Source organism: Geotrypetes seraphini, chromosome 5, assembly GCF_902459505.1.
Source record: "Geotrypetes seraphini chromosome 5, aGeoSer1.1, whole genome shotgun sequence".
NCBI classification, from domain to species: domain Eukaryota; kingdom Metazoa; phylum Chordata; class Amphibia; order Gymnophiona; family Dermophiidae; genus Geotrypetes; species Geotrypetes seraphini.
The window spans coordinates 173,366,429-173,393,697 of record NC_047088.1 but is presented as its reverse complement, the minus strand read 5'-3'; the positions used below and the strand labels follow the sequence as shown (position 1 = coordinate 173,393,697).

General features: G+C 48.8%; 1 protein-coding gene across 1 annotated transcript in view; it reads right to left on the bottom strand.

Annotated features, from left to right (window-relative positions):
• Positions 1-27,269, bottom strand: part of BOLL (boule homolog, RNA binding protein) — a 566,072-nt gene that overhangs the window by 443,881 nt on the left and 94,922 nt on the right. Inside the window, exon 3 of the mRNA XM_033945221.1 lies at positions 14,993-15,084. Coding sequence (XP_033801112.1) covers positions 14,993-15,084 — 92 coding nt within the window. The remainder of the gene's footprint in view (positions 1-14,992; positions 15,085-27,269) is intronic.

Sequence of the window (27,269 nt, the reverse complement as noted above, 5' to 3'; positions counted from 1 at the left end):
AGTTCCAGGAAATTGATTTGATGCTTCTTTTCCTGGGCCGTCCAAAGACCCTGAGTCTGGAACTCGTTCAAGTGGGCTCCCCATGCATAAAGAGAGGCGTCGGTGGTGATGACTAGTTGATGAGGAGGTTGATGGAATAGAAGACCTCTGGATAGATTTGAGGATACCAACCACCATTGAAGAGACTGACGAAGAGATGATGTCACAGATATGTGTCGTGAGCAAGGATCCGTCGCTTGGGACCACTGAGTAGCAAGGGTCCATTGAGGAGTGCGCAGGTGAAGACGTGCGAGGGGCGTGACATGAACTGTAGATGCCATGTGCCCCAAGAGTACCATCATTTGCCTGGCTGAGATGGAAGGTAGTGAAAGCACCTGCTGACATAGAGACTGAAGGGTCTGAAGACGATTGGATGGTAGGAAAGCTCTCATGAGGAGTGTGTCCAGGATCGCTCCAATGAATTGAAGTCTCTGAGTGGGGATGAGATGAGATTTGGGTAGATTGATCTCGAACCCCAGAATTCGTAGAAACAAGATGGTTTGGTTGGTGGCCAGTAGAACTGCTTGAGCGGATGTGGCCTTGATTAACCAGTCGTCCAGATAAGGAAAGACCTGGAGGTGGTGAGAGCGTAGAAATGCCGCTACCACAATGAGACACTTGGTGAAGACCCTTGGAGAGGAGGCAAGGCCGAAGGGCAGCACCTTGTATTGGTAATGACAATGATTGATCATGAAACGGAGATACTGTCTTGAGGTTACATGGATCGGTATGTGAGTGTATGCTTCTTTGAGATCGAGGGAGCATAGCCAGTCGTCTTGGTTGAGAAGAGGATATAGAATAGCTAAGGAAAGCATCTTGAACTTCTCCTTTACCAGATGTTTGTTGAGATCGCGAAGATCTAGAATAGGTCTGAGATCTCCTGTTTTTTTGGGGACAAGAAAATAACGGGAGTAGAATCCCTGCCCCTTTTGATCTAGAGGAACTTCCTCTATAGCGTTTAGAAGAAGGAGGGATTGAACTTCCTGAATGAGGAGGGAAGATTGAGGACTGTTCAAAGCAGACTCTTTTGGCAGGCTTTGGGGCGGAAGAGTCTGAAAGTTGAGAGAGTAGCCGTGGTGGATGATGTTGAGGACCCATTGGTCCGAAGTGATAACTTCCCACCGGCTGAGGAACAGAGAAAGTCGACCTCCTATAGGTTGAGGCAGGAGAGCAGGAATCGGAATACTGGCTATACTGCTGAGAATGAAGTCAAAAGGGCTGTGACTTCTGCTGAGGAGGTGGTTTCACAGGTTGCTGCTGTGACTGCTGTCTGGGAGGCTGACGTTGCTGCTGCCTCTGACGCCTGGGTTGCTGAGCATTGGTAGGTAATGGCCGAGCTGCGAAGCGTCGTTGATAGGCCGACTGCTGCCTATATGGTTTAGGCGGAGGAGGCTTCTTTTTATTTTTAAGCAGGGTATCCCAGCGTGTCTCATGAGCAGAAAGCTTTTGTGTGGTTGAGTCCATGGATTCCCCAAAGAGCTCATCCCCTAGGCAAGGGGCGTTGGCTAACCGATCCTGATGATTAACATCAAGCTCGGATACCCGAAGCCAGGCCAGGCGACGCATAGCCACCGACATTGCTGTCGCTCTGGACGTAAGTTCAAAGGTGTCATATATGGATCGAACCATGAACTTACGTAATTGAAAAAGAGACGACAAGCAGGTATGAAAAGAATGATGCTTGCGTGAAGGAAGGTACTTTTCGAAGGAAGCCATGGAGGTAAGAAGATGCTTCAAATAAAAAGAAAAATGAAAAGCATAATTGCTAGCTCTATTTGCTAACATAGCATTTTGATAGAGCCTCTTACCAAATTTATCCATGGCTCTACCTTCTCTGCCAGGAGGTACTGATGCATATACACTGGCTCCAGAAGATTTTTTAAGGGTGGATTCGACAAATAAGGATTCGTGTGGCAGTTGAGGTTTGTCGAACCCAGGAATGGGAATTACCTTATATAGAGAATCCAGCTTACGTGGGGCCCCTGGGACAGTTAAAGGAGTCTCTAAATTCTTATAGAAAGTCTCCCTCAAGATGTCATGAAGAGGGAGTTTCAAATATTCCTTTGGAGGCTGATCAAAATCAAGAGCATCCAAAAAAGCTTTAGACTTTTTGGATTCAGCCTCCAAAGGAATGGACAAGGAGTCACACATCTCTTTCAAAAAGCAAGAGAAAGAGGAAGTGACATGCTTGGAGGATGGGTCAGGAACAGTGGAGTCCTCCTCCTCCGAGGAACATTCGCCTTCAGAAAGAAAGGGTTCCTCTGAGTCCCCCCACAGATCAGGATCCCTGACATGGGAAGCATGGTCCTGAGACTCCGGGGTCGATGATTGTAGATGTCGGGTTTTGCGCACCGACTTACCCGACCTCATCGATATCGAGTCAGGCGATGTTATCGGCCGCACCGGTGCCGAAGTTTGTACCGATTGATGGTGAGCTCTCGGCTCCGGTGCAAGAACTGGCATCGATACCGATGATTGAAGCGGTACCGAAATAGTGGAAGCAGGTAACACAGGTTGTTCCACAATCGGTACCGGAAGCTCGGTGCGGACCGGCACCGGAAGGTTCGGAGTCAGGATAGCAGGGAGGAGCTGTTTTAACTGGTCCTTAAGCTGTTCCTGAAGGATGGCCGTGATACGGTCATCAAGGGATGGCACCGGTACCGCCTTTTTCTTCTGCGGTACCTGCGGTGCCGCTCGACGCCCCGGAGATGAGGAGCCCGATGTCGAGGGACTCACCTCTATAGGGGCGGAGCGCTTCCGCTGGCGTCTCACAGTCGGCAGGATTGGACTCACTGCACTCGAGACCGGAGGACGTTCCAGCGGGGAAGGCTTCTTAGCCGGCTTACCTGACTGGTGAGACGTCGGCGCGGAATCATGCGGCGTCGAAGAAGAGGGTGCCGACTGAATCGGTGCCGAAGCTGGAGTCGATGGCACGGGGTCGGACATCTCGGCACCGAACAATAATCGCTGCTGGATTTGGCGATTTTTCAAAGTCCGTTTTTTGAGAGTGGCACAGCGGGTGCAAGAAGAGGCCTGATGCTCAGGACCCAAACACTGTAAACACCAGTTGTGTGGGTCCGTGAGAGATATAGGCCGAGCACACCGCTGGCACTTTTTAAACCCTGGCTGAGGGGGCATGAACGTAAAAACGGCTTCAGCCAAATCGAAGGCCGAGGCTTCGATGGTGGCAGAAGGCCCCGCCGGGGAAAATCAAATGAAAGAAAAATTGAAGAAAAATTTTTTTTTTTTTTTTTTACTAATAAAAGAAAGAAAAGAAATAATACAAATACTCAAAAGTTTACGCGAGCGGGAAGGCAATAGAAAAAAGTTTCAACAGCCGTTGAAAAACGCATCTTCTTAGCTCCGCGGAAACTAAGAAACTGAGGGACCGCGCGCCTCTGTCGGGCGGGAAGGCACTCGCGCGTGCGCGGTGCGGCCGAGCTAGAACTTTCTAAAGTTCTTAGAGTGCAATCACTCTAAAATTGTCCGTACCGGGGCTCCGTCGGTGCCGTCACCCATCAGTCAAGAATATGCTGCCTGCTTGTCCTGGGATAAACAAAACTTTGGGACAGTATATCCTAGCCCCTCCTCTCTATTTCCCTCAGTCTGCCGAATAGCCAAGCAGCACCAAGAACTGGAAAACAACAGAGAGAAAAAACAATACTCCGAAAGGAGTAACAAATAACATACCCAAAATGCTGTTGGAAAATGCAGAGGAGAAATTCCCGAAGGAAGAATGTCCCCACAGCTCGCCAGCTAAGCCAGCCGAGCCACAGCCGCTGTTCTTCAATTCTCCCCGGCCCTAGAAAAATACTAGAACCCGCAGCAAAAACCAAAAACTGCCCGCGCAACAGCCCCAACAACAACAACAACAGACAGGGTGGGGACCTCTACTGGTCTGGAGAAGCTAAAAGAAAGTAAATTAGCAGGTAAGAACCTAATTTCTCCTTCTTTAGCACTCTCCAGACCAGTAGAGGTTAACTTTACGAATGGGACGTACCAAAGCAGTCCCTCTCACGGGCGGGACCCCCGAAGGGCCGATACCAGTACACGCTCACCGAACACCGCGTCCCGACGCGCCTGCACATCAACCCGATAATGACGAACAAAGGAATGCAAGGAGGACCAAACCGCAGCCTTACAAATATCCACTGGAGGCACGAGCGACGACTCAGCCCAAGAAGCCGCCTGACCCCGAGTGGAATGAGCCTTGAGAAACTCCGGAACAGGCTGCTGTTTCAGAAGATAAGCGGAAGCAATCGTCTCCTTGATCCAGCGCGCAATAGTAGCCTTAGAAGCACCAGCTCCCCGACGAGGACCCGCCAGGAGAACAAAGAGATGATCGGACTTCCGGAATTCCTGGGTCCGCTGCACATAAGAGCGAAGGACCCGACCGACATCCAACTTGCGCAGCTGCCGTTGCTCAGAAGAGCCCTCCCGACCACCCAAGATCGGGAGAACCACCGATTGATTGACATGAAAAGGAGAAACAACCTTCGGCAGAAAGGAAGGAACAGGCCGCAAGACGACCCGCTCCCTAGAAAACTCCAAGAAGGGAGCCCTACAAGAGAAAGCCTGCAGCTCAGAAACACGCCTAGCAGAAGTAATGGCCACCAAAAAGACCGCCTTCAAAGTAAGGTCCTTCAAAGAACAGTCGTCCAAGGGCTCGAAAGGCGGACGCACCAAAACAGAGAGAACCAGATTAAGATCCCAAGAGGGAACCGAGGGCCGTAGGGGAGGCCTAAGCAACTTGGCCGCCCGCAAAAACCGAATCACATCAGGAAGAGCCGATAAACGCTGACCTGACACCAACCCTCGAAAAGCCGACAGGGCCGCAAGATGAACCCGGAGAGAAGACCAAGCCAGGCCTCTATCCAGGCCATCCTGCAAGAACTCCAGAATGTTAGGCAGAGAAGCGCGAAAAGAGGTCACTCCCCGCGCCCGACACCATTCCTCAAAGAGACGCCAAACCCGCACATAAGCCCGAGAGGTAGAAAGCCTCCGGGACCCCAACAGTGTAGAGATCACCTTGTCTGAATATCCCTTCTTGCTAAGGCGACCCCTTTCAAGAGCCACGCCGTAAGACAGAAGGGAGACGGGTCGAACATGGGAATGGGACCCTGCATCAGAAGGTCGTCCGAGAGAGGCAGAGGAAGAGGATCCGCTACCAGGTGCCTCACCAGATCCGCATACCACGGACGGCGAGGCCAATCCGGCGCCACCAGCACCACCAAACCCGGATGGCGAACAATGCGAAGAAGCACTCTGCCCACCAGCGGCCAAGGAGAGAACACATACAACAGCCCCTCCGTTGGCCACTGCTGGACCAGAGCATCCAGACCCTCGGCCAGACCGTCCCTGCGACGACTGAAGAAGCGGGGCACTTTGGCGTTGCCACCCGTGGCCATCAGGTCCATCAGGGGCTGCCCCCAAGCCTGCACTATCAACTGAAACGCCTCGGCGCCGAGACACCACTCTCCTGGATCTAGGAAGTGACGACTGAGGAAGTCTGCCTGAACATTTTCTACTCCGGCTATATGAGAGGCCGAGAGGTCCAGCAGATGGGATTCCGCCCAAACCATGAGCAGAGCCGCCACCTGAGTGCTCTTGGTGCCCCCCTGACGATTGACATAAGCCACCGCCGTGGCATTGTCCGACAGCACTCTGACCGACTTGCCCAGCAACAGGGAGTGGAAAGCCAACAGCGCCAGACGGACCGCTCTGGTCTCCAACACGTTGATCGACCAGGCGGCCTCCTCCGCGGACCAGGTGCCCTGAGCTGAGTGACCCAAACACTGAGCCCCCCAACCCAGGAGACTCGCATCCGTCAGGAGCACCGTCCACTGCGGGAGATCCAGACCCACCCCCTGAACTAGGTGAGGGGTCTGGAGCCACCAACGCAGACTGCAGCGCGCCAAGCCTCGCAGGGGAACCGGAACATCCATCCCGTGCCTCTGGGGAGACCACCTCCGGAGCAGAGCATACTGGAGAGGACGCATGAGGGCCCGCGCCCACCTCACCACGTCCAGGGACGCCGCCATCGACCCCAAGACCTGGAGGAAATCTCGCGCCCGAGGACACCGGGACGCCAAAAGCAGGCGAATCTGAGATTGCAATTTGCTCACCCGGCCCTCTGGGAGGAAGACCTTCCCTAAGGAGGTGTCGAACAGCACCCCTAGGTACTCCAGACGCTGAGCCGGGACCAACCGACTCTTGGAAAGGTTGACCACCCAGCCCAGCGACCGGAGAAACTCCACCACCCGAGCAGTAACCCGGGAGCTTTCCTGCAACGACTTTGCCCGAATTAACCAGTCGTCCAGGTAGGGGTGTACCAGGATGGCCTCCGACCGCAAGGCTGCCGCGACGACCACCATCACCTTGGTGAACGTCCGAGGAGCCGTGGCCAGCCCAAAGGGAAGCGCACAGAACTGAAAGTGCCGACCCAAGATCGCAAAGCGCAGGAAACGCTGATGAGAGGCCCGAATGGGAACATGCAAGTAGGCCTCCGTCAGATCGAGAGAAGTGAGAAACTCCCCCGGCTGAACCGCCAGAATGACCGACCGCAGAGTTTCCATACGGAAAGAGGGAATCTTGAGAGCCCTGTTGACCCCTTTCAAATCGAGGATGGGCCGAAAGGTCCCCTCCTTCTTGGGCACCACAAAGTAAATGGAGTACCTGCCCGTGCCCCACTCCGGAGTGGGCACCGGAACAACTGCCCTGAGATCTAGCAAGCGCTGAAGGGTCTGGCGAAAAGCCTGCGTCTTCCCCGGAGTCTGACATGGAGAAGCGAGGAAAAAATCCGGCAGAGAGCGGGCGAACTCCAGGGCATAACCGTCCCGCACCACCTCCAGGACCCACTGATCGGACGTGATCTCGGCCCATTTGGGGAAAAATTCGCGCAGCCGGGCCCCCACCGGAACCAAAGGGGGCGCCGGCAAGGCGTCATTGTGCAGGACGGGAAGCGGGGGAAGCGGCGGAGGGATTCCCTGCCCCCCGACGGGCCCCCCGAAAGGGCTGCATGCGCTGGAAGAACCGACCCCGGGAAAATCCCGGAGACTGGAAAGAAGCAGCCCCACGCCCAGGGCGATACTTGCGAAAATCCCGCAAACGCCCCCGGGCCGCACCCCCCCGAGACGCCGGGCGGGCACGGTCCTCCGGCAGACGGGGAACTTTCGAGTCCGACAGAGTCTGAATCAACTTATCCAAGTCCTCTCCAAACAAAAACGACCCCCGAAAGGGAAATTTAGTAAGCTTAGCTTTGGACGCAGCATCCGCCGCCCAAGCGCGCAGCCACAACACACGCCTTGCGGCCACACCAAAAGCCATAGACTTAGCCGAGATCCGCACCAAGTCATATAGAGCATCTGAGAGGAATGAGGCCGCCATCTCAATCTTCGCTACCTCCTGATCCACCAGAGACCAGTCGTCAGACTCTCGATCCAAGACCCGCTCCGCCCACCGAAACACGGCGCGAGCGACCAGTCCCCCACAAATAGCCGCCTGGACCCCAAAGGCAGAGACCTGAAAATTTTGCTTAAGGATGCTCTCCAATTTGCGCTCCTCAGGGTCCCGCAAGGCAGAACCGCCCTCAACAGGCACGGTATGCCGCTTGGAAATTGCCGAAACCACCGCATCCACGACTGGCGAAGCTAACGTAGCCCGATCCCCTTCAGGAATGGGATACAGGCGAGCCATGCTGCGCGCCAGCCGAAACGGCGTCTCCGGCGTTTTCCACTGCTCCAGAATAATATCCCGAATATCCTGATGCATAGGAAAAGAGCGGGAAACGGAACGGATCCCCCGTAACAGGGGGTCCCCCACACGCGGAGTCTCCGGCGGCGCGTCCTCAAAACGCAAAACCGAAGAAACCTGCTGAATAAGGTCAGGCAGCTCATCTTTCTGAAAAAGGCGCACCACGGACGCCTCGTCACTGGAGAACGGGAAATCCGACAACCCGCCGCCAGCTTCAGACCCCTCCAGAGAGTCCTGGAACTCCTCAGAAGGGTCCAGGTCCTCCTCCAGACCGACCCGTTCCTCCGACCACAAATTCTTGTCCCACGACACCCGCGGACGCTTGGACAAGGGAGGCGGCGGAGGGGACGTCACGCCAGACGAAAGAGGCAAAGCCGCAGGGAGCGCGGAGGAAAACCCACCCCCCGAAACCCCCTGGGCGCAACCGGGACCCCCAGCCGCCTGAAAATAGGCTCTGCATAAAGAAAAGAAAAATTCAGGAGAAAAACCCCCCGAGGGTCCCAAGGGACTCCCTGCCACAGCAGGGGACCCAGCAGAACCTTGCCCCTGCATAGTCAAAACAGGGGGAAGGTCACCTGAGGTGGAAGACAAAATGGAGGGGCCAGACAGAGAAGATGGCGGTTTTCCCCGCCAAAAAAGCTCCCTCCATAGCCTGAAGCGGCTGAGAAACCTGAATAGTCTCAGCCGCTAAAGCAGGCAAGCCGGCATCAGCTGTCAAAAAATCAGCTGAGAGGGAATCCTCTAAAACCCGACCGTCGGCGGTTTGGGGAATCCCTCCGTGGGCGGACGGAGAAGAACGGGCTTCCCCACCGTTCCCTGCCGACTCGCGAGGCACCATCGGCGGGGAGCTCTGGGCGCCTGCAGCCGCTGCCGACGGAGCTCCTCCACCGCACCGGCCTGAACACCGCTTGCACAGGCCGGCCGCGAGTGCCTCGCGTCTGGAGCACAATGAGCACTTTTTCCCTTTAGAAGTGCTCATTGCTCCATACGCGACCTAGCTGTAAAAAAGTGCCTGTTAGTTGAAAAAATACAGTAAAAAACAGTTTTCTTAAAGGGATACAACCCTCCAGACCAGCACTACCTCAGGATTTTTTTTTTTTTTTTTACAGAACAGACTCCACAGGCTCTCAAAGCAATATGCCTTGCTTGATTTAGGGGGCAAGGCTTACTGCTGAGGCTCCTCTAAAAAAATGTGGGGAGGTGGAGGAAGTGGGGGGAGGGACCCCGCTCGTGACCCGCCGGGTTTGACACCCCCGAGGTCGGACGAACCCCCAAACAGAGTCCGCCCAAGCTCCGTCCGGCTAAAAACAGGGACAATAAACCCCCTAAACAAATTCCAACAGCCCTACCAAGGGAGATGGGTACAGATCACTCAACACCTGCTGGAGACTGAAAGAAGACTGAGGGAAATAGAGAGGAGGGGCTAGGATATACTGTCCCAAAGTTTTGTTTTCAGTCTCCACCTGCTGGTCATGATTAGATATATACCCATTCGTAAAGTTAACCTCTACTGGTCTGGAGAGTGCTAAAGAACAGTAATATATTAAGCAAACGGGCATTGGATTCAGACAAAGAATGTGCAAGGCCCTGTTGACCAAGAATAATAATTTTAAGATGTAGGGGTTTTTTAATGTTTAAAATGGTGGATATAGTGTTCCAGACTTTTTTCCAATACAGTTTAAGATGTGGGCATAGATAAATCATGTGAGGTAGCGTGCCTACAAATTTTCCACAGGACCAGCATAGATTGGAGCCTTTATTAGAAAATTTAGTGATATTCTATGGTGTCAAATGTGACCGATGCAATAAAAAGTAAATTGATTGTAGGACTGCTGCTGATTGAGTGGATTTAAATACCCTAGTCCACACTTTTTGCCATATCTCATCATCAGCTGAAAATTCAAAATCAGCATGCCATACACTCATCATTTGTGATATAGACACTGAGGAGGTTTGTCTCAACAATGTGTACCATTTGGAGGCTACACCCCTCAGTGGGGTTATAGTGACAATACAGTCAAACCTCGGTTTGCGAGTAACCCGGTTTGCGAGTGTTTTGCAAAACAAGCAAAACATTCTTGCAAAACTTGTCTCGCAAACCGAGTGTTGACTCGATTTGCGAGCACCCCCCCCCCAAAATAACCAGCATTGCTCCCCCCCCCCCGCTCGCAAAGGCCACCCCCGCTCGAACCGGCACCCCTGCCCGAACAACTTAAACTTACCCCCCCCGTCTAGCACTGGCACGCAGCCCACAGGACATGCCGGTGCCGCTAGAAGATCTTCCTGCTCATGCTCAAGGACTTCTAATTCTCCCTCTCGCCGAGATTCTCGGAGATCAGGTAGAGTCTATTCTTCATTGTGATCAAGGGCTTCAAGACTGTAAGCAGATTTTATTACAGTTTACTGATAAATTGGAAGATCTAGAGAATAGAGGGTGGCAGCGAAATTTATAGTTCTGGGGAGTGCCTGAATCTCCTGATTACATGAATGCTGAAGAAATGGTCTGGAAAATTGTAGTGACTATTTTGAAGAAGCAGAACTCAGACCTGGACCCTTCGACTATACAACTGGAGCGAGCACATCATGCATTAGGCTGCCCTCGAGCTAATTTGGTCAAAGATATAATGGCTTGTTTTTGTGACTTTAAGCTGAAGGAATGGGTCCTTTTGTGGGCCCGAGCTAATGGCAGCATGAAGTGTGACTCTTATGAAGTTGAGATCTTTCAAGATTTGGCCTCTATTACTCTACAACGGCATTGTGAATTGAGACCATTACCCATACTCTTGCAGGATCAGGGCATCAGTTACAAGTGGCAACACCCTTTTGCCATGAACTTTTATAAAGATGGTCACTTGCATCGCATCTGTACTAAAGAGGAGCTGTTCCCTTCATTGAAATCAGGCCCTACAGGAAAGTCATCTCAGTTGAAGCAGAAAACCCTCGCTGACAGAGACGACTGCAAAGACAATCTTCACAAGGACACCTGGATGCCAGGCAGCTAGGATGACTTCAAGGCTGCACCTCTTGTGACCTTGCTGAAATAAACTGCACTGCTTATACACATCAATGTTTATTGTGACTCATTAGTTTTGTTCCTATTTTTAGTGCCCTGAGTGAGCTTGTTAGTAGATAATACTTAATGTTGGTTTGATTGGTTAGTGTGCATTATAATAGCTGGGGTTGCATATTGCTTTTTGTTTTCTGATTGATAAGGGGCACATTGGATGGGCATTTCCTCTTTATTTTCATGTGACTCCACAGTTGGATTTCCATTTGCTTCAAAGAATTTTGGGAGGGGTGGGCAGCTATGGTTTAGATTTTTTTTAGAGAACTTGCTGATCGAACCTTAGAACCTTTTGATTTTTTACTGGAAATGTTATTGCAGCGGTGGGGGTCTATTCTTGTTCAGGTTTATCTTTATACTTTGTCTCTTCTCCATTACTTACTGGTTCCCCGATGCAATGGGCTTACAATCTAAGGGCTTAATTTGTTCATATACTGTATGTTAACATACAAACACATTAATGTAACTTAATACATATTTAATGCTAACCTCATTTTTTTCAATGGAGCTATTTAATAAGGCCCAGATTCTATATATGCACCTAAAGGTATGTGCATACATCAGTGAACTTAACTGATGTAGGTTCATAACTTAACTGATGTAGGTGCATAACTTAAAATAAATATAACTGATTGATTACCAATTAATACCTCAACAGCCAGTACTATCAGTGTGGCAGGGTATCTAGGGCTGGGTGACCTCGAGGAGGATGCATGCCCTGAAGGAGACACAACCTGCTGAGATGTAAAGCGATGGCGTCAGCGTTTGACCTGCATCACGGGACTCAATGCTGTAGACAGGGTTTCCCCCTCCCCCATTATGCCTGATAAACATATCAACAAAATCTGGGAAAAACCCATCCTCTGTGGCGGGAACCAACTCCTGCAATCCAGTTGGAGATTGTTTGGAGGATATACCAGGTTTATCCCCTGAGACACGCTTGCATTTCGGCATTCATCAAGGCCCCCCGACACCATTTTCAAAGGAGTCAGAAGGTGCTAGAAGACCCTCCATGGAGGTTGAAGGCACCGAATCCAAGCAAGTTTCTCATCCCTCGCGGGCTACAGTGCACATGGAATATGGCTGCGTATCCAACAGCCATCCACAACAAAATGAGGCATGAATCCATGACATCCTGCCATGGGAAGGTTATCTATGTGGTTTTCTTTCAAAAATGAAGCTGGCAAGTATTAAAAAATAACTTTAAAATCAAATCTGGAAAAATCCAAGATGATCACTGAAGGCCTATTTTGACTAAAAAGAGCCCAAGAAAACCACAGAGAACCCTCAAAAACAGAGATTTTAGGATTGTAGAGGCATGCAGGGAAACCACTTTAAAACCTCTTTTGAAAGATCCCCCAAAATCTCTGATTCAAGCTGTTAGTTGATGGGGAAATACTGCAGATGGAGCTAAAACAGCTCACAGGGAGGTCCTCTGCCTCAACTTGCTGGAAAGCTGAACTTTGAATCTTCTGACTGCTCCGCCAGCCTGACTTCCATGGCTGGTGATGTCCGCCACCCTCAGACATGCCATGCAGCATGCCACAGTCTGGCTCTGATCCCAGGAACCATGCAGCCTGCGCTCGATCCACTAGCAGACGAACCTGGGGTGACCTAGCTCCCTAGGGAATGGTCCATGAGCCCTGATCTGATCTGATGGTTGTCCAGAGGTTTTACTGCCAAGCAGGGAACCCTCCAGAAAAAGACTTTTCCCAAAGGTCTGCAATCTCCTGCAGTTGAAGCTGTCCCCACAGGGAACCTCCGCAGCATGAGGGCAAAAATTGCAAACGCAAAGACTGAAATTACACAAAATAAAACATGAGAAGAAAAGACAAGCTCCTACAGCCTGGCTTGTAGGAAGAAAGGCTGATGTTTACAGAACCAGTGACAGTGTTGAGGTATGAGGGGGAGAGGTTTAAGTGTCTCAAATTCGAGGATTCCTACAAAGTAATCCTGGCTGGTAGATGGAAATTACCCATTGTCCCCCCTTTTGAAGGCATGCCTCCCCCCTTGAAGGCTTGCCCCGCCCCTTGAAGGCTTGTCCCCCCTTAAAGGCCTGCATCCCACCCCTGAAGGCCTGCCTGCCTGTCCCCCCTGAAGGCCTGTCCCAACCCCCACCCTGAAGGACTGCTCACTCCCCCCCCCGGAAGGCCTGCGTGTTTACCCCTGGCCTTCCACTGGTGTCCGGCTTCCCCCCTGGCCTACCTGCACTGTTTACCTTCGAGGAACAGCCTGCAAACAAGATTGCGGTGCTAGCGATCTTTGTATTGCTTCGGAGCTGTTTCCTCTGCCGCGGTCCTGCCCCTCCTCTGATGTCAGAAGCAGGATCGCAGCGGAGGATACAGCTCCAAAGCAGTACAAAGATCGCTAGCACCGCGATCTTGTTTGCAGGATGTTCGTCAAAGGTAAACAGTGTGGGGAGGCCAGGGGGGGTGGAAACCGGACGCTGGGGGAAGCCGACAGCAGCACTTCCCGACTGACCATCTCCCCTCGCCCTCTAAAACAGGTGCGGCAGCAGCCGGTCAGCAAGAGCAGCGCTGCCGCTCCTGCTTTAGGGGGCCAAGGGGGAGGGTCAGCCGAATCGGGAAGCCGATTTTTTTTGTTTTGAATCAATTCAAATCGATTCACCCGAAGTGAATTGGTGAACCGATTCGAATCGTGAATCGGGCAGCACTAATGGCTAGTAGGAAAAAGGAGGTATTGATGCCCCCGTATAAGACTTTGGTGAGACCTCATTTAGAATATTGTGTACAATTCTGGAGGCCGCACCTTCAAAAAGATATAAAAAGGATAGTCAGCTACTAAATTGGTATGTGGTCTTCATCATAAGGCGTATGGGGACAGACTTAAAGATCTCAATCTGTATGCTTTGGAGGAAAGGCAGGAGAAGGGAGATATGATAGACACGTTTAAATACCTACGTACTGTAAATGCGCATGAATCGAGTCTCTTTAATTTGAAAAGGAAACTTTGCAATGAGAGGGCATAGGATGAAGTTAAGAGGTGATAGGCTCTGGAATAATCTCCTGCCGCAGACAATGGGGGGGTTTCGGGGGTGGCGGTGGGTTACAGTGGGCATCCCTTCTGCCAGTCGGTTTGCGGTAGGATTTAGGGGTTCCCTGCCATGGCTGCTCAGCTGATCTTAGCAGGGAGATTTCCATGAAGCGATCAGTTTAGCGGCTGCATCTATTTGAAATGTAGGCCAGCATTTTCCTGGCCTACATTTCAGGCGCCTATTGCAGCCCTAGGGAAACGTCTCCCTGCACCCGCGACAGATTTAGGCGGCCTGCCTCAGGTTGTTTTTTTAAGAAAACATGTGTCCCGATTGGCTGGTTAGACAGCGAAAGGACGCCTACCATCACCTACAATCGGGATGCCGTTTAAAGAATTTGGCCCTCATGGTCTGTTTTTTTCTTAATTAACATTACCATTCCAAAATCCAAAATATGCTTTGTCCCAGGGATTTTGGATAAAATATCTTGTGCCTGTAGTATGGCATTGTGCAGGGTCAATGTAACTGTATGTGGATAGAATCAAGAGCAGCAGTAGATTTAGACTTTTTATTTCTTTTTTTGGATGGCTTGGAGGTTCTATCTGGACTATAAAATGGTGGCACGTCAATCACGCGCCAATACCTGTGCACAGGACGATTGTGCGCCACCATTTACAGCGCTTTTACGGCTCGCACTCCCGCTGGAGGGGAACCACCCCATACACTGAGAACTCCCAAACAGCGAGAGAACGGAGGTTTCAGTGTATTGGGAGGGATTCCCCCTCTGATACCCCCCCCCCCCCGAAAGGGAGTGCGACCACTTACAAGTGTACTGGGGGGGGGGGTTCCACCTCCTCAAAACATTCCTAGTAAGCTGTAAAAGTGCTGGAAACGGTGGCGCACAATCATCCTGCACGAACGTGTCAGCGCACCATTGTCGGTGCACCATTGACCTGCGCGCTTTAGTTAAGGAACCCTATAAAACACTTCTATAAGCTATACATAGAATAGTAAATGAACTATATACACCAAATCAACCACAAGTATTGAATAAAATATACCAGAAATTATTGATTCAAAACCGCACAGAGTGGATTAATATTTCCTTATGCTCCACATTATATATATATTTCTACTATACTAACCCTTTCGATACTCCAGCTCTGTCATTTACTATCTTCACTTCCTTCACATTCCCATACTGGGCAAAAAACTTCCTGAGGTCATTTTCATTAGTCTAGTAAGATAAAACAAAACAAAAACAAAATGGAAAAATCTTTAGTGATTTGTTTTATGTATAAACTGCAAATAAATTGTCTTGTTCTATGGGAATATTAGGTTCTAGTAAAAAGGCATGAGTCTTGAATCAGTGGTTATTCACCTCTACTCACAAGTTTGTATAGAAGACATCATCTACATTTCTGCACTAAGCCATTGCTCCTCATTTTGTATCAAAGCAGTTGACAACCACTACAACAGGAAAAAGAAAGATGTGGGGTACAGGAAACTGCCCAATAAAGCCAAGTCTGCCAAGTTAAAGAAAAACCATTGGCAATAGAAACATAAAAACATAGAAAATAAGGTGGAACCCCACAAGCCACTTACCTGATTGAAACCAGCACTAACATTTCTTTGTTTCCCGCAGACTCCCAATTGCAGAAACTTTTTTTTTTTTCCAATCCTCTCCTCTCGAGAAGCAAATCTCTGGACACTGTGGAGACCTTCCAAGTATTCACCACTCTTCAGGCTGCCAGGCCCTTCTTGAGTCCATAAGAACATAAGAATTGCCGCTGCTGGGTCAGACCAGTGGTCCATTCTGCCCAGCAGTCTGCTCATGCAGAAGCCCTCAGGTCAAAGACCAGTGCTCTAAATGAGTCCAGCCTCACCTGCATACATTCCTGTTTAGCAGGAACTTGTCCAACTTTGTCTTGAAACCCTGGAGGATGTTTTCCCTTATTATAGACTCCGGAAGAGCGTTCCAGTTTTCCACCACTCTCTGAGTGAAGAAGAATTTCCTTACGGTTGTACATAATCTATCACCTTACAACTTTAGAGAATGCCCTCTCGTTCGCCCTACCTTGGAGAGGGTGAACAGTCTGTCTTTATCTACTAAGTCTATTCCCTTCAGTATTTTGAACGTTTCGCTCAAGTCCCCTCTCAGTCTCCTCTTTTCAAGGGAGAAGAGGCCCAGCTTCTCCAATCTCTCACTGTACGGCAACTCCTCCAGCCCCTTAACCATTTTAGTCACTCTTCTCTTAGTCACTCTTCTCTGGACCCTTTTGAGTAGTACGTGTCCTTCTTCATGTACAGCGACCAGTGGTGGACGCAGTACTCGAGGTGAGGGTGCACCATGGCCTGTTACAGCAGCATGACAACCCTCTCCGATCTGTTTGTGATCCCCTTTTTAATCATTCCAAGCATTCTGTTCACCCTTTTCACCGCCACCGCACATTGTGCAGACGGCTTCATCGACTTGTCGATCAGAACTCCCAAGACTCCTTCCTGGGAGGTGTCTCCAAGTACTGCCCCGGACATCCTGTACTCGTGCATGAGATTTTTGTTACTGACATGCATCACTTTACACTTATCTACGTTGAACCTCATTTGCCATGTCGATGCCCATTTCTCAAGCTTGATTATGTCACGTTGCAGATCTTCACAATCCCCCTGTCTCTTCACTACTCTGAATAACTTCGTATTGTCCGCAAATGTAATCACCTCACTGGTTGTACCAATTTCTACAACGTTTATAAAGATGTTGAAGAGCACAGGTCCAAGCACCAAGCCTGCAGCACCTCACTGGTGACTCTCTTCCAGTCCGAGTATTGTCCATTTACCCCCCACTCTCTGTTTCCTATGCTCCAGCTAGTTTTTAATCCACGTATCCCTTGATTCCATAACTCACAATTTTCCGAAGTAGTCGTTCATGCGGAACCTTGTCGAACGCCTTCTGAAAATCCAGATATACAATGTCAACCGGGTCGCTCTTATCTACCAACTTGTTTACTCCCTTGAAGAAGTGCAGCAAGTTCATCAGACAAGATAGCACAGTTACTTACCGTAACAGTTGTTATCCAGGGACAGCAGGCAGATATTCCCACATATGGGTGACGTCACCGACGGAGCCCCGCAGCGGACAGCCTCGAAAGCAAACTTGCTTGAAGATCTCGAACTTTCGAGTGCTGCACCGCGCCTGCGCGCGTGCCTTCCCGCCCGAACCAGGGGGCGCATCTCCTGAGAGGATCCTCAGTTCAGATACCTAGCCAAGAAGCCAACCAGGGGAGGTGGGAGGGTTGTGGGAATATCTGCCTGCTGTCCCTGGATAACAACTGTTACGGTAAGTAACTGTGCTTTATCCCAGGACAAGCAGGCAGCATATTCCCACATATGGGTGACCTCCAAGCTAAGTAAAAAGGGATGGAGGGAAGTTGGCAATTTACGAAAAAAGATTTTGCAAAACAGATTGGCCAAAATGGCCATCCCTCCTGGATAAAGTATCCAGACAATAATGAGAGGTGAAAGTATGAACCGAGGACCAAGTGGCAGCCTTACAGATTTCCTCAATAGGAGTTGATCGGAGGAAAGCTACAGATGCCGCCATAGCTCTAACTTTATGGCCCGTCACTCGACCTTGTAGAGGAAGACCAGCCTGAGCATAACAAAAAGAAATGCAAGCAGCCATCCAGTTGGAGATGGTACGCTTCGATATAGGACGACCCAACTTGTTTGGATCAAAGGATATGAAAAGTTGAGGAGACGTTCTGTGAATCTGAGTGCGTTGCAGGTAGAAAGCCAAAGCACGTTTACAGTCCAAGGTATGAAGAGCCGCCTCTCCTGGGTGAGAGTGAGGCTTTGGAAAAAATACAGGTAGAACAATAGACTGATTGATGTGAAATTCTGAAACGACTTTAGGCAAGAATTTAGGATGAGTACGGAGAACAACCTTGTCATGGTGAAAAACTGTGAAAGGTGGATCAGCCACTAACGCTTGTAACTCACTGACACGACGAGCAGAAGTGAGAGCAATCAGGAACACAGCTTTCCAAGTGAGATACTTGAGATGAGCTTTGTCAAGTGGTTCAAAAGGAGATTTCATAAGTTGAGCTAAAACAACATTGAGATCCCAAACCACAGGAGGTGGTTTAAGAGGAGGATGTAGATTGAGAAGTCCTTTCATAAAACGAGAAATCATAGGATGTGCAGAAAGGGATTTGCCCTCCAAAGGCTGATGAAAAGCAGCTATAGCACTAAGATGGATTCGGATAGATGTAGTCTGAAGTCCAGATTGTGATAAATGAAGTAAATAGTCCAGAACTGATGTCAATGAAGCAGATCTGGGTGGTAAATTATGTGTAGAACACCAAGCAGAAAATCTTGTCCACTTTTGACCATAACATTGCCTAGTGGATGGTTTTCTGGAAGCAAGTAAAACATCTTGTACAGACGGAGAGAATTGAGAAAAGTCTGTTACAGAGAAAGGTACCAAGCTGTCAAATGTAGAGACTGTAGATTGGGATGAAGCAAAGACCCTTGATTCTGCGTGAGTAGAGAAGGAAATATTGGAAGAAGTAGAGGCTCCCTGGTGCTGAGTTGAAGTAGAAGGGAGAACCAAGGTTGCCTGGGCCACCGAGGAGCTATCAGAATCATGGTGGCCCGGTCTGATTTCAACTTGACTAGAGTCTTGAGAATCAGAGGAAACGGAGGAAAAGCATAAAGGAACTGATTCCTCCAGTCCAGTAGAAACGCATCCGCTTCTAGACGTTGAGGAGTATAGATGCGGGAGCAAAATTGAGGCAGTTTGAAGTTGAGAGGTGACGCAAACAGATCTATCTGTGGAGTCCCCCAACGAGTAAAAATTTGGCGAAGAGTAGGAGAATTGAGTGTCCATTCGTGAGGTTGTAGAAGACGACTCAATTTGTCCGCCAAACAGTTGTGTTGACCCTGAATGTAAACTGCTCTGAGGAAGATGTTGTGGAGAATCGCCCATTGCCACAATTTCAGAGCCTCTTGACAGAGGGAGTGAGATCCCGTCCCTCCCTGTTTGTTGACATAATACATGGCTACTTGGTTGTCGGTACGTACTAAAATCACCATGTCGTGAAGAAGATGCTGAAAAGCTTTGAGAGCATAGAATATCGCTCTGAGTTCCAACAGATTTATAGGACACCTCCGGTCTGCTTGAGTCCAGAGCCCTTGAGTGCAAAGACCGTCCACATGGGCTCCCCAGGCATACATTGACGAGTCGGTTGTGAGGACTTTCTGATGAGGAAGAGGGTAAAACATTAAACCTCTTGAAAGATTCAAAGAGAGCATCCACCAACGGAGAGACTTCTTTAATGAAGGAGTGATGGAAATTAGTCGAGTTGGTGGATCCACTGATTGTTGCCATTGAGATGCCAGTGTCCATTGAGGAATGCGAAGATGAAGCCTGGCAAAAGGAACTACATGAACTGTAGAGGCCATGTGACCGAGCAGAACCATCATTTTCCGTGCTGGAACAGTGGAAAGTTGGAAGAATTGTTGAGAAATTTGAAGGAGTGCATCCTGACGTGGTTGTGGAAGGTATGCTCTCAGTTTGATAGTGTCCAGAGTTGCTCCTATGAACTGGAGAGACTGAGAAGGAATCAGTTGAGATTTGGGAAAATTGATGTGAAATCCCAGACTTTGAAGAAAGAGAATAGTCTGTTGGGTCGCTACAATAACCCCTGAAAGAGAGGGAGCCTTGATGAGCCAATCGTCTAGGTATGGAAATACTTGAAGACCCTGGTTGCGAAGAGCTGCAGCAACAACCACAAGGCATTTTGTGAAAACTCTGGGAGAAGAAGCCAGTCCGAAGGGGAGAACTTTGTACTGAAGATGAAGATTTCCTACTTGGAATCTGAGGTACTTGCGAAAAGCTGGATGAATGGGGATATGAGTATAGGCCTCTTTGAGATCGAGGGAGCACATCCAATCCCCATGATCCATCAAGGAATATAGAGTTGGCAGAGTGAGCATTCGAAATTTCTCTTTGACTAGAAATTTGTTGAGAGCTCTGAGATCCAAGATCGGTCGCAAATCCCCCGTCTTTTTGGGAACTAGAAAATAACGGGAGTAGAATCCCGAGTTCCTTTGGGAGAGAGGAACTTCCTCCACAGCTCGCAGGAGAAGAAGAGCCCGAGCTTCTTGAAGAAGAAGAGGAAGATGCGACTGATTTGAAAGACACACTCTTGGATGGCGATCTGGAGGCACCTGAAGGAGTCGAAGAGAGTATCCCTCTCTGATAATGGTAAGTACCCAGAGATCTGATGTTATGAGCTCCCATTGATGATAAAAATTGGATAGGCGACCCCCTATGGGGAGGGGAGAATTTGGAAACAGAGAAATTTGAATGCTCAAGTTGAGATTGTCAAAAAGACTGAGCAGGCTTAGTGTTAGCAGGGGTCTGTGACTTTTGTTGTCGTTGTTGTGGAGGAGGCCGACGAGCAGGAGGTCTAGAAAAAGCAGGAGTTGTTTTCTGTGGATAGCGACGTGGAGTTTGTTTGAAACCTCTAGTTGGTGTAGGTTTAGGTTTTGGACGGATGAGGGAAGCAAAAGAGCGCTCATGTTCTGAAAGACGCTTTGTAGCTGCTTCAATAGAGTCATCGAATAATTCATTTCCTTGACAAGGAAGATTAGCCAATCTATCCTGAAGGTTAGGATCCATGTCCACTATCCTTAACCATGCTAATCTACGCATGGCTACTGCAAATGCCGAGACTCTAGACGAGAGTTCAAAGGCATCATAGGAAGCTTGTAGCATGAATAGTCTCAATTGAGAAAGAGTCTTAAGGATATTCTTAAATTCTGATAGACGATTGGTGGAGACATCCGGGTAAAAGGAAGACAAAATCTTTAAAAAATGATTGAAATAGGACGTAAAAATGTAATTATAATTCAGAACTCTATTTGCCATCATAGAATTCTGGTATAAACGTCGACCAAATTTATCCATGGTACGGCCTTCCCTACCAGGAGGAACTGAAGCATAAATTTTGGAGGGATGTGCTTTCTTCAATGATGACTCTACCACCAGAGATTGATGAGAAAGTTGAGACTTTTCATATCCTTTAGATGGAACCGTTCTGTAACGAGATTCCAATTTAGATGGGATGGCAGTGATAGAATAAGGAGTCTCCATATTGCGAGTGAAGGTCTGCTGGAGAACAGGAGTCATAGGCAATCTGAGTGACTCTTTAGGAGGATGGGGAAGCTCCATATCCGCCAAGTACTCAGGAGTATATTTAGAGTCTGAATGAAGGTCTAGTTTGAGAGCTTGACCCATATCAAAAATAAATTTGGCAAAAGAAACTGATTTTGGATCAGATGATTCTTCAGGAGAGCCACTGCGAGATTTATGTTGTACTGAGTAGGATGGAGAATTTTCTCTAGAGTATGTGGAAATGTCCGATTCCATACGCACAGTAGGAGAAGAAGCTGTACTGTGAAGTGGAGTAAGAGAATGTTTCCTCTTCAGACTCCTGGATGGAGAAGTACCCGGTGTACGTGGTATAGAATGAGTCGAGGTGTGTGGAGAACTGTCTCGACGAACTGGCTTCGATGGGGTTCTGGATCGAGAAGGGCTTCGAGTGGAGGCTCGATGGTGAGAACCCTGCTTCGCCTTCGAAGAACGAGACAAAGAAGCCTCAGTATCCAACGTCGAAGACTCCCTCCGAAGCTTGGAGGCCCCATGTCTGGAATGCTTCGACCGATGCTTCGGAGGAGGTGAGCCCGGGGACGACTCCGATGAAGAAATGTTTTTCGGTGTCTGGGATCGGCTTCGGGAGACTGGAAGCTCCGGTTGAGTGACAGGCTGGTCAGCCCGAGGCAAGGTCGAGGACGGGACCAGCTGAGCCACCAAAGAATTAATCTGAGTGGTGAGGATAGATTTTAACATGTCCTCCAGCATCGGCACCGAGACAGAAGGTTCTGACCTCGTATGTGCAGCAGTACGCTCCGAAGAGGGCGACCTCAAAGGTGAGTATTCCCTTATCTTGGAGGTACGCTTTGAAAGTGGTCGTGCCGAGGACTCTGGTGGCTTCTTGGATACGGCACCTGAAAGGGAACTCGGAGACTTACCCCCCGTAGAAGGCTTCGTGGAAGACGTCGTCTTCGAGGCAACCGAAGTAGAAGAGGTCGAGGCCTTCGAGACCGAAACTCCAGCCGGAGTCTGGGTCGAGGCCTTCGAGACCACAGGTGTCGAGGTCGTCGGAGTCGAGGCCTTCGAGACCGGTGCAGCCGCCACGGTCGAGGCCGGCTCCGAAGATTGCTCCATACCGAAAAGTTGAAAAAATTGAGCACAACGCCGCCGAAAAGCTCGTGGAGTGAGGGTAAAGCAGCGATGACAATCTTCTGGGGAATGAGAGGAACCCAGGCACTGTAAACAACGGCAGTGGGGATCGGTGACCGAAATCACCCGATTACACTGTCGACAACGTTTAAACCCGGTAAGAGGCCGGGACATGGAAAAAATAAAGTCCGTGTCGAACGAAGGAGCCTAAGCCTAGGCCCAAAGCTCGACGGCCGAACTGAAAGGGAAAAAAGAATATACTTTTTTTTTTTTTTTTTTTTAACACGAAAAATAAAAGAAGATAAAAGTAACACAGCGACCGACTTTAAATTAAAAGAAACAGCCGCGGTGATGAGAAGGCAATGCTGCAGAGAAAGAAAGCGTGTCTTCTTGTCTCCGCGGAAATAAACGAACTGAGGATCCTCTCAGGAGATGCGCCCCCTGGTTCGGGCGGGAAGGCACGCGCGCAGGCGCGGTGCAGCACTCGAAAGTTCGAGATCTTCAAGCAAGTTTGCTTTCGAGGCTGTCCGCTGCGGGGCTCCGTCGGTGACGTCACCCATATGTGGGAATATGCTGCCTGCTTGTCCTGGGATAACTGCCTTTGCTGAAACCGTGCTGACTGGTCCTCATTAGACTGTGTCCGTCAAGGTGATCAATGATACCGTCCTTTATCAGCACCTCTACCATCTTTCCCGGTACCGAGGTCAGACTCGATGGTCTGTTGTTTACCGAATCTCCCCTCGAACCCGTTTTGAAGATCGGCGCAACATTCACCACCTTCTAGTCTTCCGGAATCTTTCCCGATTTGATCGACAAGTTGGCTATTAGTTGAAGCAGTTCAACTATAGTTCCTTTCAGCGTCTTGACGACCCTCGGATGGATGCCATCCGGTCTCGGGAATGTATTGCTCTTTCGCCTATCAATCTGCCTGTATACCTCTTCTAGACTGACCGTCAGCCCTCTCAGTTTCCCATCTTTGTTTCCAGCATAGAGCCTGATGGATTCCAGTATGCTGCGTATATCCTCTTCGGTAAATAAGAACATAAGCAATGCCTCTGCTGGGTCAGACCTGTGCAGTAATCCTCTACCTATACACCTCTATCCCCTTTTCCAGCAGGAAATTGTCCAATCCTTTCTTGAACCCCAGTACCGTACTCTGCCCTATTAAGCTCTCTGGAAGCGCATTCCAGGTGTCCACCACACGTTGGGTAAAGAACTTCCTAGCATTCGTTTTGAATCTGTTCCCTTTCAACTTTTCTGAATGCCCTCTTGTTCTTTTATTTTCTGAAAGTTTGAAGAATCTGCCCCTCTCTACTCTCTCTATGCCCTTCATGATCTTGTAAGTCTCTATCATATCCCCTCTAAGTCTCCTCTTCTACAGGGAAAAGAGATCCAGTTTCTCCAATCTCTCAGCGTATGAAAGGTTTTCCATCCCCTTTATCAGATGCGTCACTCTCCTCTGAACCTTCTTGAGTAACGCCATGTCCTTCTTAAGGTACGGCGACCAATATCGGATGCAGTACTCCAGATGCGGACGCACCATTGCCCGATACAATGGCAGGATAACTTCTTTCCTTCTGGTTGTAATATCCTTCTTGATTATGCCTAGCATTCTGTCTGCCTTCTTAGCAGCTGCTGTGCACTGTGCAGTCAGCTTCTTTGTCATGTCCACCATTACCACCAAGTCCCTTTCTTGGGTACTCTCATTTAATAACATCCCTCCCATCGTATAGTTGTACCTAGGGTTTCTGTTTCCCACATGTAATACTTTACATTTGTCAACGTTGAACTTCATCTGCCATCTCATTGCCCATTCCCCTAGTTTGTTCAAGTCCCTTTGCAATTCTTCGCAGTCTTCTTCAGTCCGAGCTCCACTAAATAGTTTGGTGTCGTCTGCAAATTTTATTATTTCGCACTTCGTCCCTGTTTCTAGATCATTTATGAATATATTAAAGAGCAGCGGCCCGAGCACCGAGCCCTGCGGGACCCCACTCGTGACCCTCCTCCAGTCCGAGTAGTGGCCTTTCACTCCTACCCTCTGTTTCCTACCCGCCAACCAGTTTCTGATCCATCTATGTACGTCTCCTTCCACCCCATGGTTCTTCAGTTTCCAGAGTAGGTGTTCATGGGGCACCTTGTCAAAGGCTTTTTGGAAATTTAGATATATGATGTCTATGAGGTCTCCTTTATCCATCCGTTTGTTAATTCCTTCGAAGAAGTGCAATAAGTTCATAAGGCACGATCTCCCCTTGCAGAAACCATGTTGGCTGGTTATCAGAAGTTCGTTTCTTTCAAAATGTTCATCGATGTTTTCTTTTATCAGTGCTTCTGCCATTTTCCCCTGAACCGAGGTCAGACTCACCGGTCTGTAGTTTCCCAGGTCACCTCTTGATCCCTTTTTAAAGATTGGCGTAACGTTGGCTATCTTCCAGTCCTCCGGGATCATGCCTGTTTTCAGGGATAGATTGCAAATTTGCTGCAATAGTTCTGCTATCTCCTCCTTTAATTCCTTCAGAACCCTTGGATGGATTCCGTCCGGACCTGGGGATTTGTCAGTTTTTAGTTTTTCTATCTGCCTGCGTACATCTTCAAGGCTCACTTCCATGGATGTTAATTTTTCTGCTTGATTTCCATTGAAGAATTGCTCAGGTTCCGGTATATTGGATGTATTATTCGTTTGTGAATACAGACGAAAAGAACATGTTAAGTCTTTCTGCCACTTCTTTCTCCTCCTTCACCACTCCCTTCCTGTCTCCGTCGTCCAGCGGTCCCACCTCTTCCCTAACCGGTTGCTTCCCTTTAACATATCTAAAGAACGGTTTGAAATTTCATGCTTCCCTGGCTAGCCTCTCTTCATACTCTCTTTTGGCTTTTCGAACCACTCGGTGACATTCTTTTTGATACTTCCTGTGCTCTTTCCAGTTCCCCTCAGTTTTGTCCTTTTTCCATTTCCTGAATGAATTTTTCTTATTGCCTATCGCTTCCTTCACTATTTTAGTTATCCACGCTGGATCTTTTGTTTGACTCTTTTTGCACCCCTTTCTGAATCTGGGGATATACAGATTTTGCGCCTCACTCACCGTGTTCTTGAGAAAAGACCAAGCATGTTCTACCGTTTGCCATTTTTTGGAAGTGTTCCTAAGTTTCTTCCTTACCATTTCCCTCATTGCTTCGTAGTTTCCTTTCCTGAAGTTGAAAGTTGACACTACAGTTCTCTTTCCTTTCGGTATTCCTACCTCAACCTTGAACTTGATCATGTTATGATCGCTGTTTCCCAACGGTCCCACTACCTCTACTTCCTTTGCAGGTCCCCTTAACCCATTTAGGATTAGATCCAGAGTGGCATTTCCTCTCATTGGTTCTTTAACAAGCTGCTCCATGAAATAATCTTGTATAGCCTCCAGGAATTCTGTCTCCCTAGCACATTTTGAGCTTCCAAGACTCCAGTCTATCCCAGGGTAGTTGAAGTCTTCCATAATAACCGTGTTACCGCTTTTGCATTCTCGCTTCATCTCGGCTTCCATTTCTTCATCGATATCTCCAGTTTGCCCAGGTGGACGATAGTATAGGCCCATCTTTATTTCAGGCCCTTTCCATCCCGGTATTTTAACCCATAGCGATTCCAGCTTGTTGGTCGTCTCTGCTGTGTCCATTTTTGTCGATTGTATGCTTTCTTTTATGTATAGGGCTATTCCACCTCCTTTCTGTCCTGACCTGTCCTGGCAATAAAGCTTGTACCCCGGCAGTGCTGTATCCCATTTGTTTTCTTCATTCCACCATGTTTCAGAGACTCCAATGATGTCTATGTCCTCTACATTGGCCATGGCTTCTAATTTCCCCATTTTGTTTCTTAGGCTCCTTGCATTAGTATATATGCAATTTAGATCCTGGTATTTTCTTGTCTTCATTTCCTTTCCCAGACGCAAAAAATGTGTTCAGTTTGTCGGCAATTTCTTTATCTTCCTTTAGCACTCCCTTTATTCCATGGTCATCCAATGGCTCCACTGCTTCCTTTGTGGGTCGTTCCCCTTAATGTATCGAAAGAACGGCTTGAGGTTTTCACCTATTTTTTCCTCGTAGTCTCTTTTGGCCTCTTTTATTGCCTTATGGCACCTGCATTGATGTTTGTGCTTATTCCAGATTTCGTTCATTTTTGACCTTTTCCATTCCTTAAATGAAGTTTTCTTGGCTCTGATCGCTTCCTTCACCTCTACAGTGAGCCACGCCGGTTCTTTGTTCTTTTTCCTCTTGGATCCTTTGTTGATATGAGGTATATGTAGATTTTGCGCGTCGGTGACTGTGTCCTTAAAAAGGGACCAAGCTTGCTCTAGCGTTTTTACAGTGCTTATCCTCTTCTTAATCTTCTTCCCCACGAGTCTCATCCCTTCGTAATTCCCTTTTCGGAAGTTCAGTGCCATGGCCGTCGTTCTGGACTGATATTTCGCCTCTGCATCCAGGTCAAAGCGGATCATGTTGTGATCGCTGTTTCTCAGTGTCCCTTCTACTTCTACATCTTGTGCCAGTCCTCGCAGTCTGTTTAGAATTAAGTCCAGTATTGCATTTCTTCTTGCATTTTCCTTGACAAGTTGTTCCAAGAAGCAATCACCTATAACATCCAGGAACTTGGCCTCTCTAGCGCAGGTGAAAGTGCCTAGGTTCCAGTCTATCCCCAGATAGTTGAAGTCACCCATGATAACTGCGTTGCCTCCTTTGTAGTTGCATTTAATCTCGTCCGTCATTTCTCCATCAATTTCTTCGGACTGCCCTGGCAGTTGGTAGTAGATGCTGAAGTAATGCTAGGACCATGGATAGTGAGCCTGAAATGGCTCCACATTCTGCTGAATACACCAGTACTGAAAAGTCTTCCAAGCTTAAGAATAGGCAGCAAAAGCCACCGATTTATTAGATCTTAGGAGGGTAACCATGATCACCTCTGAGTAGCCCTTGCACACTAAGACTGCCTGCTCAAGAGCCTTGCCGTAAACCCAAAACGATCCGGAACTTCCACAGCCACCAGACTCTGCAACAGAAAAGTTGAATGAAGTTGAGGTTTGAGACATTGGTCCTTCTATAGATTGACCAGATCTGCATACCACAGCTGACACATCCAAAAT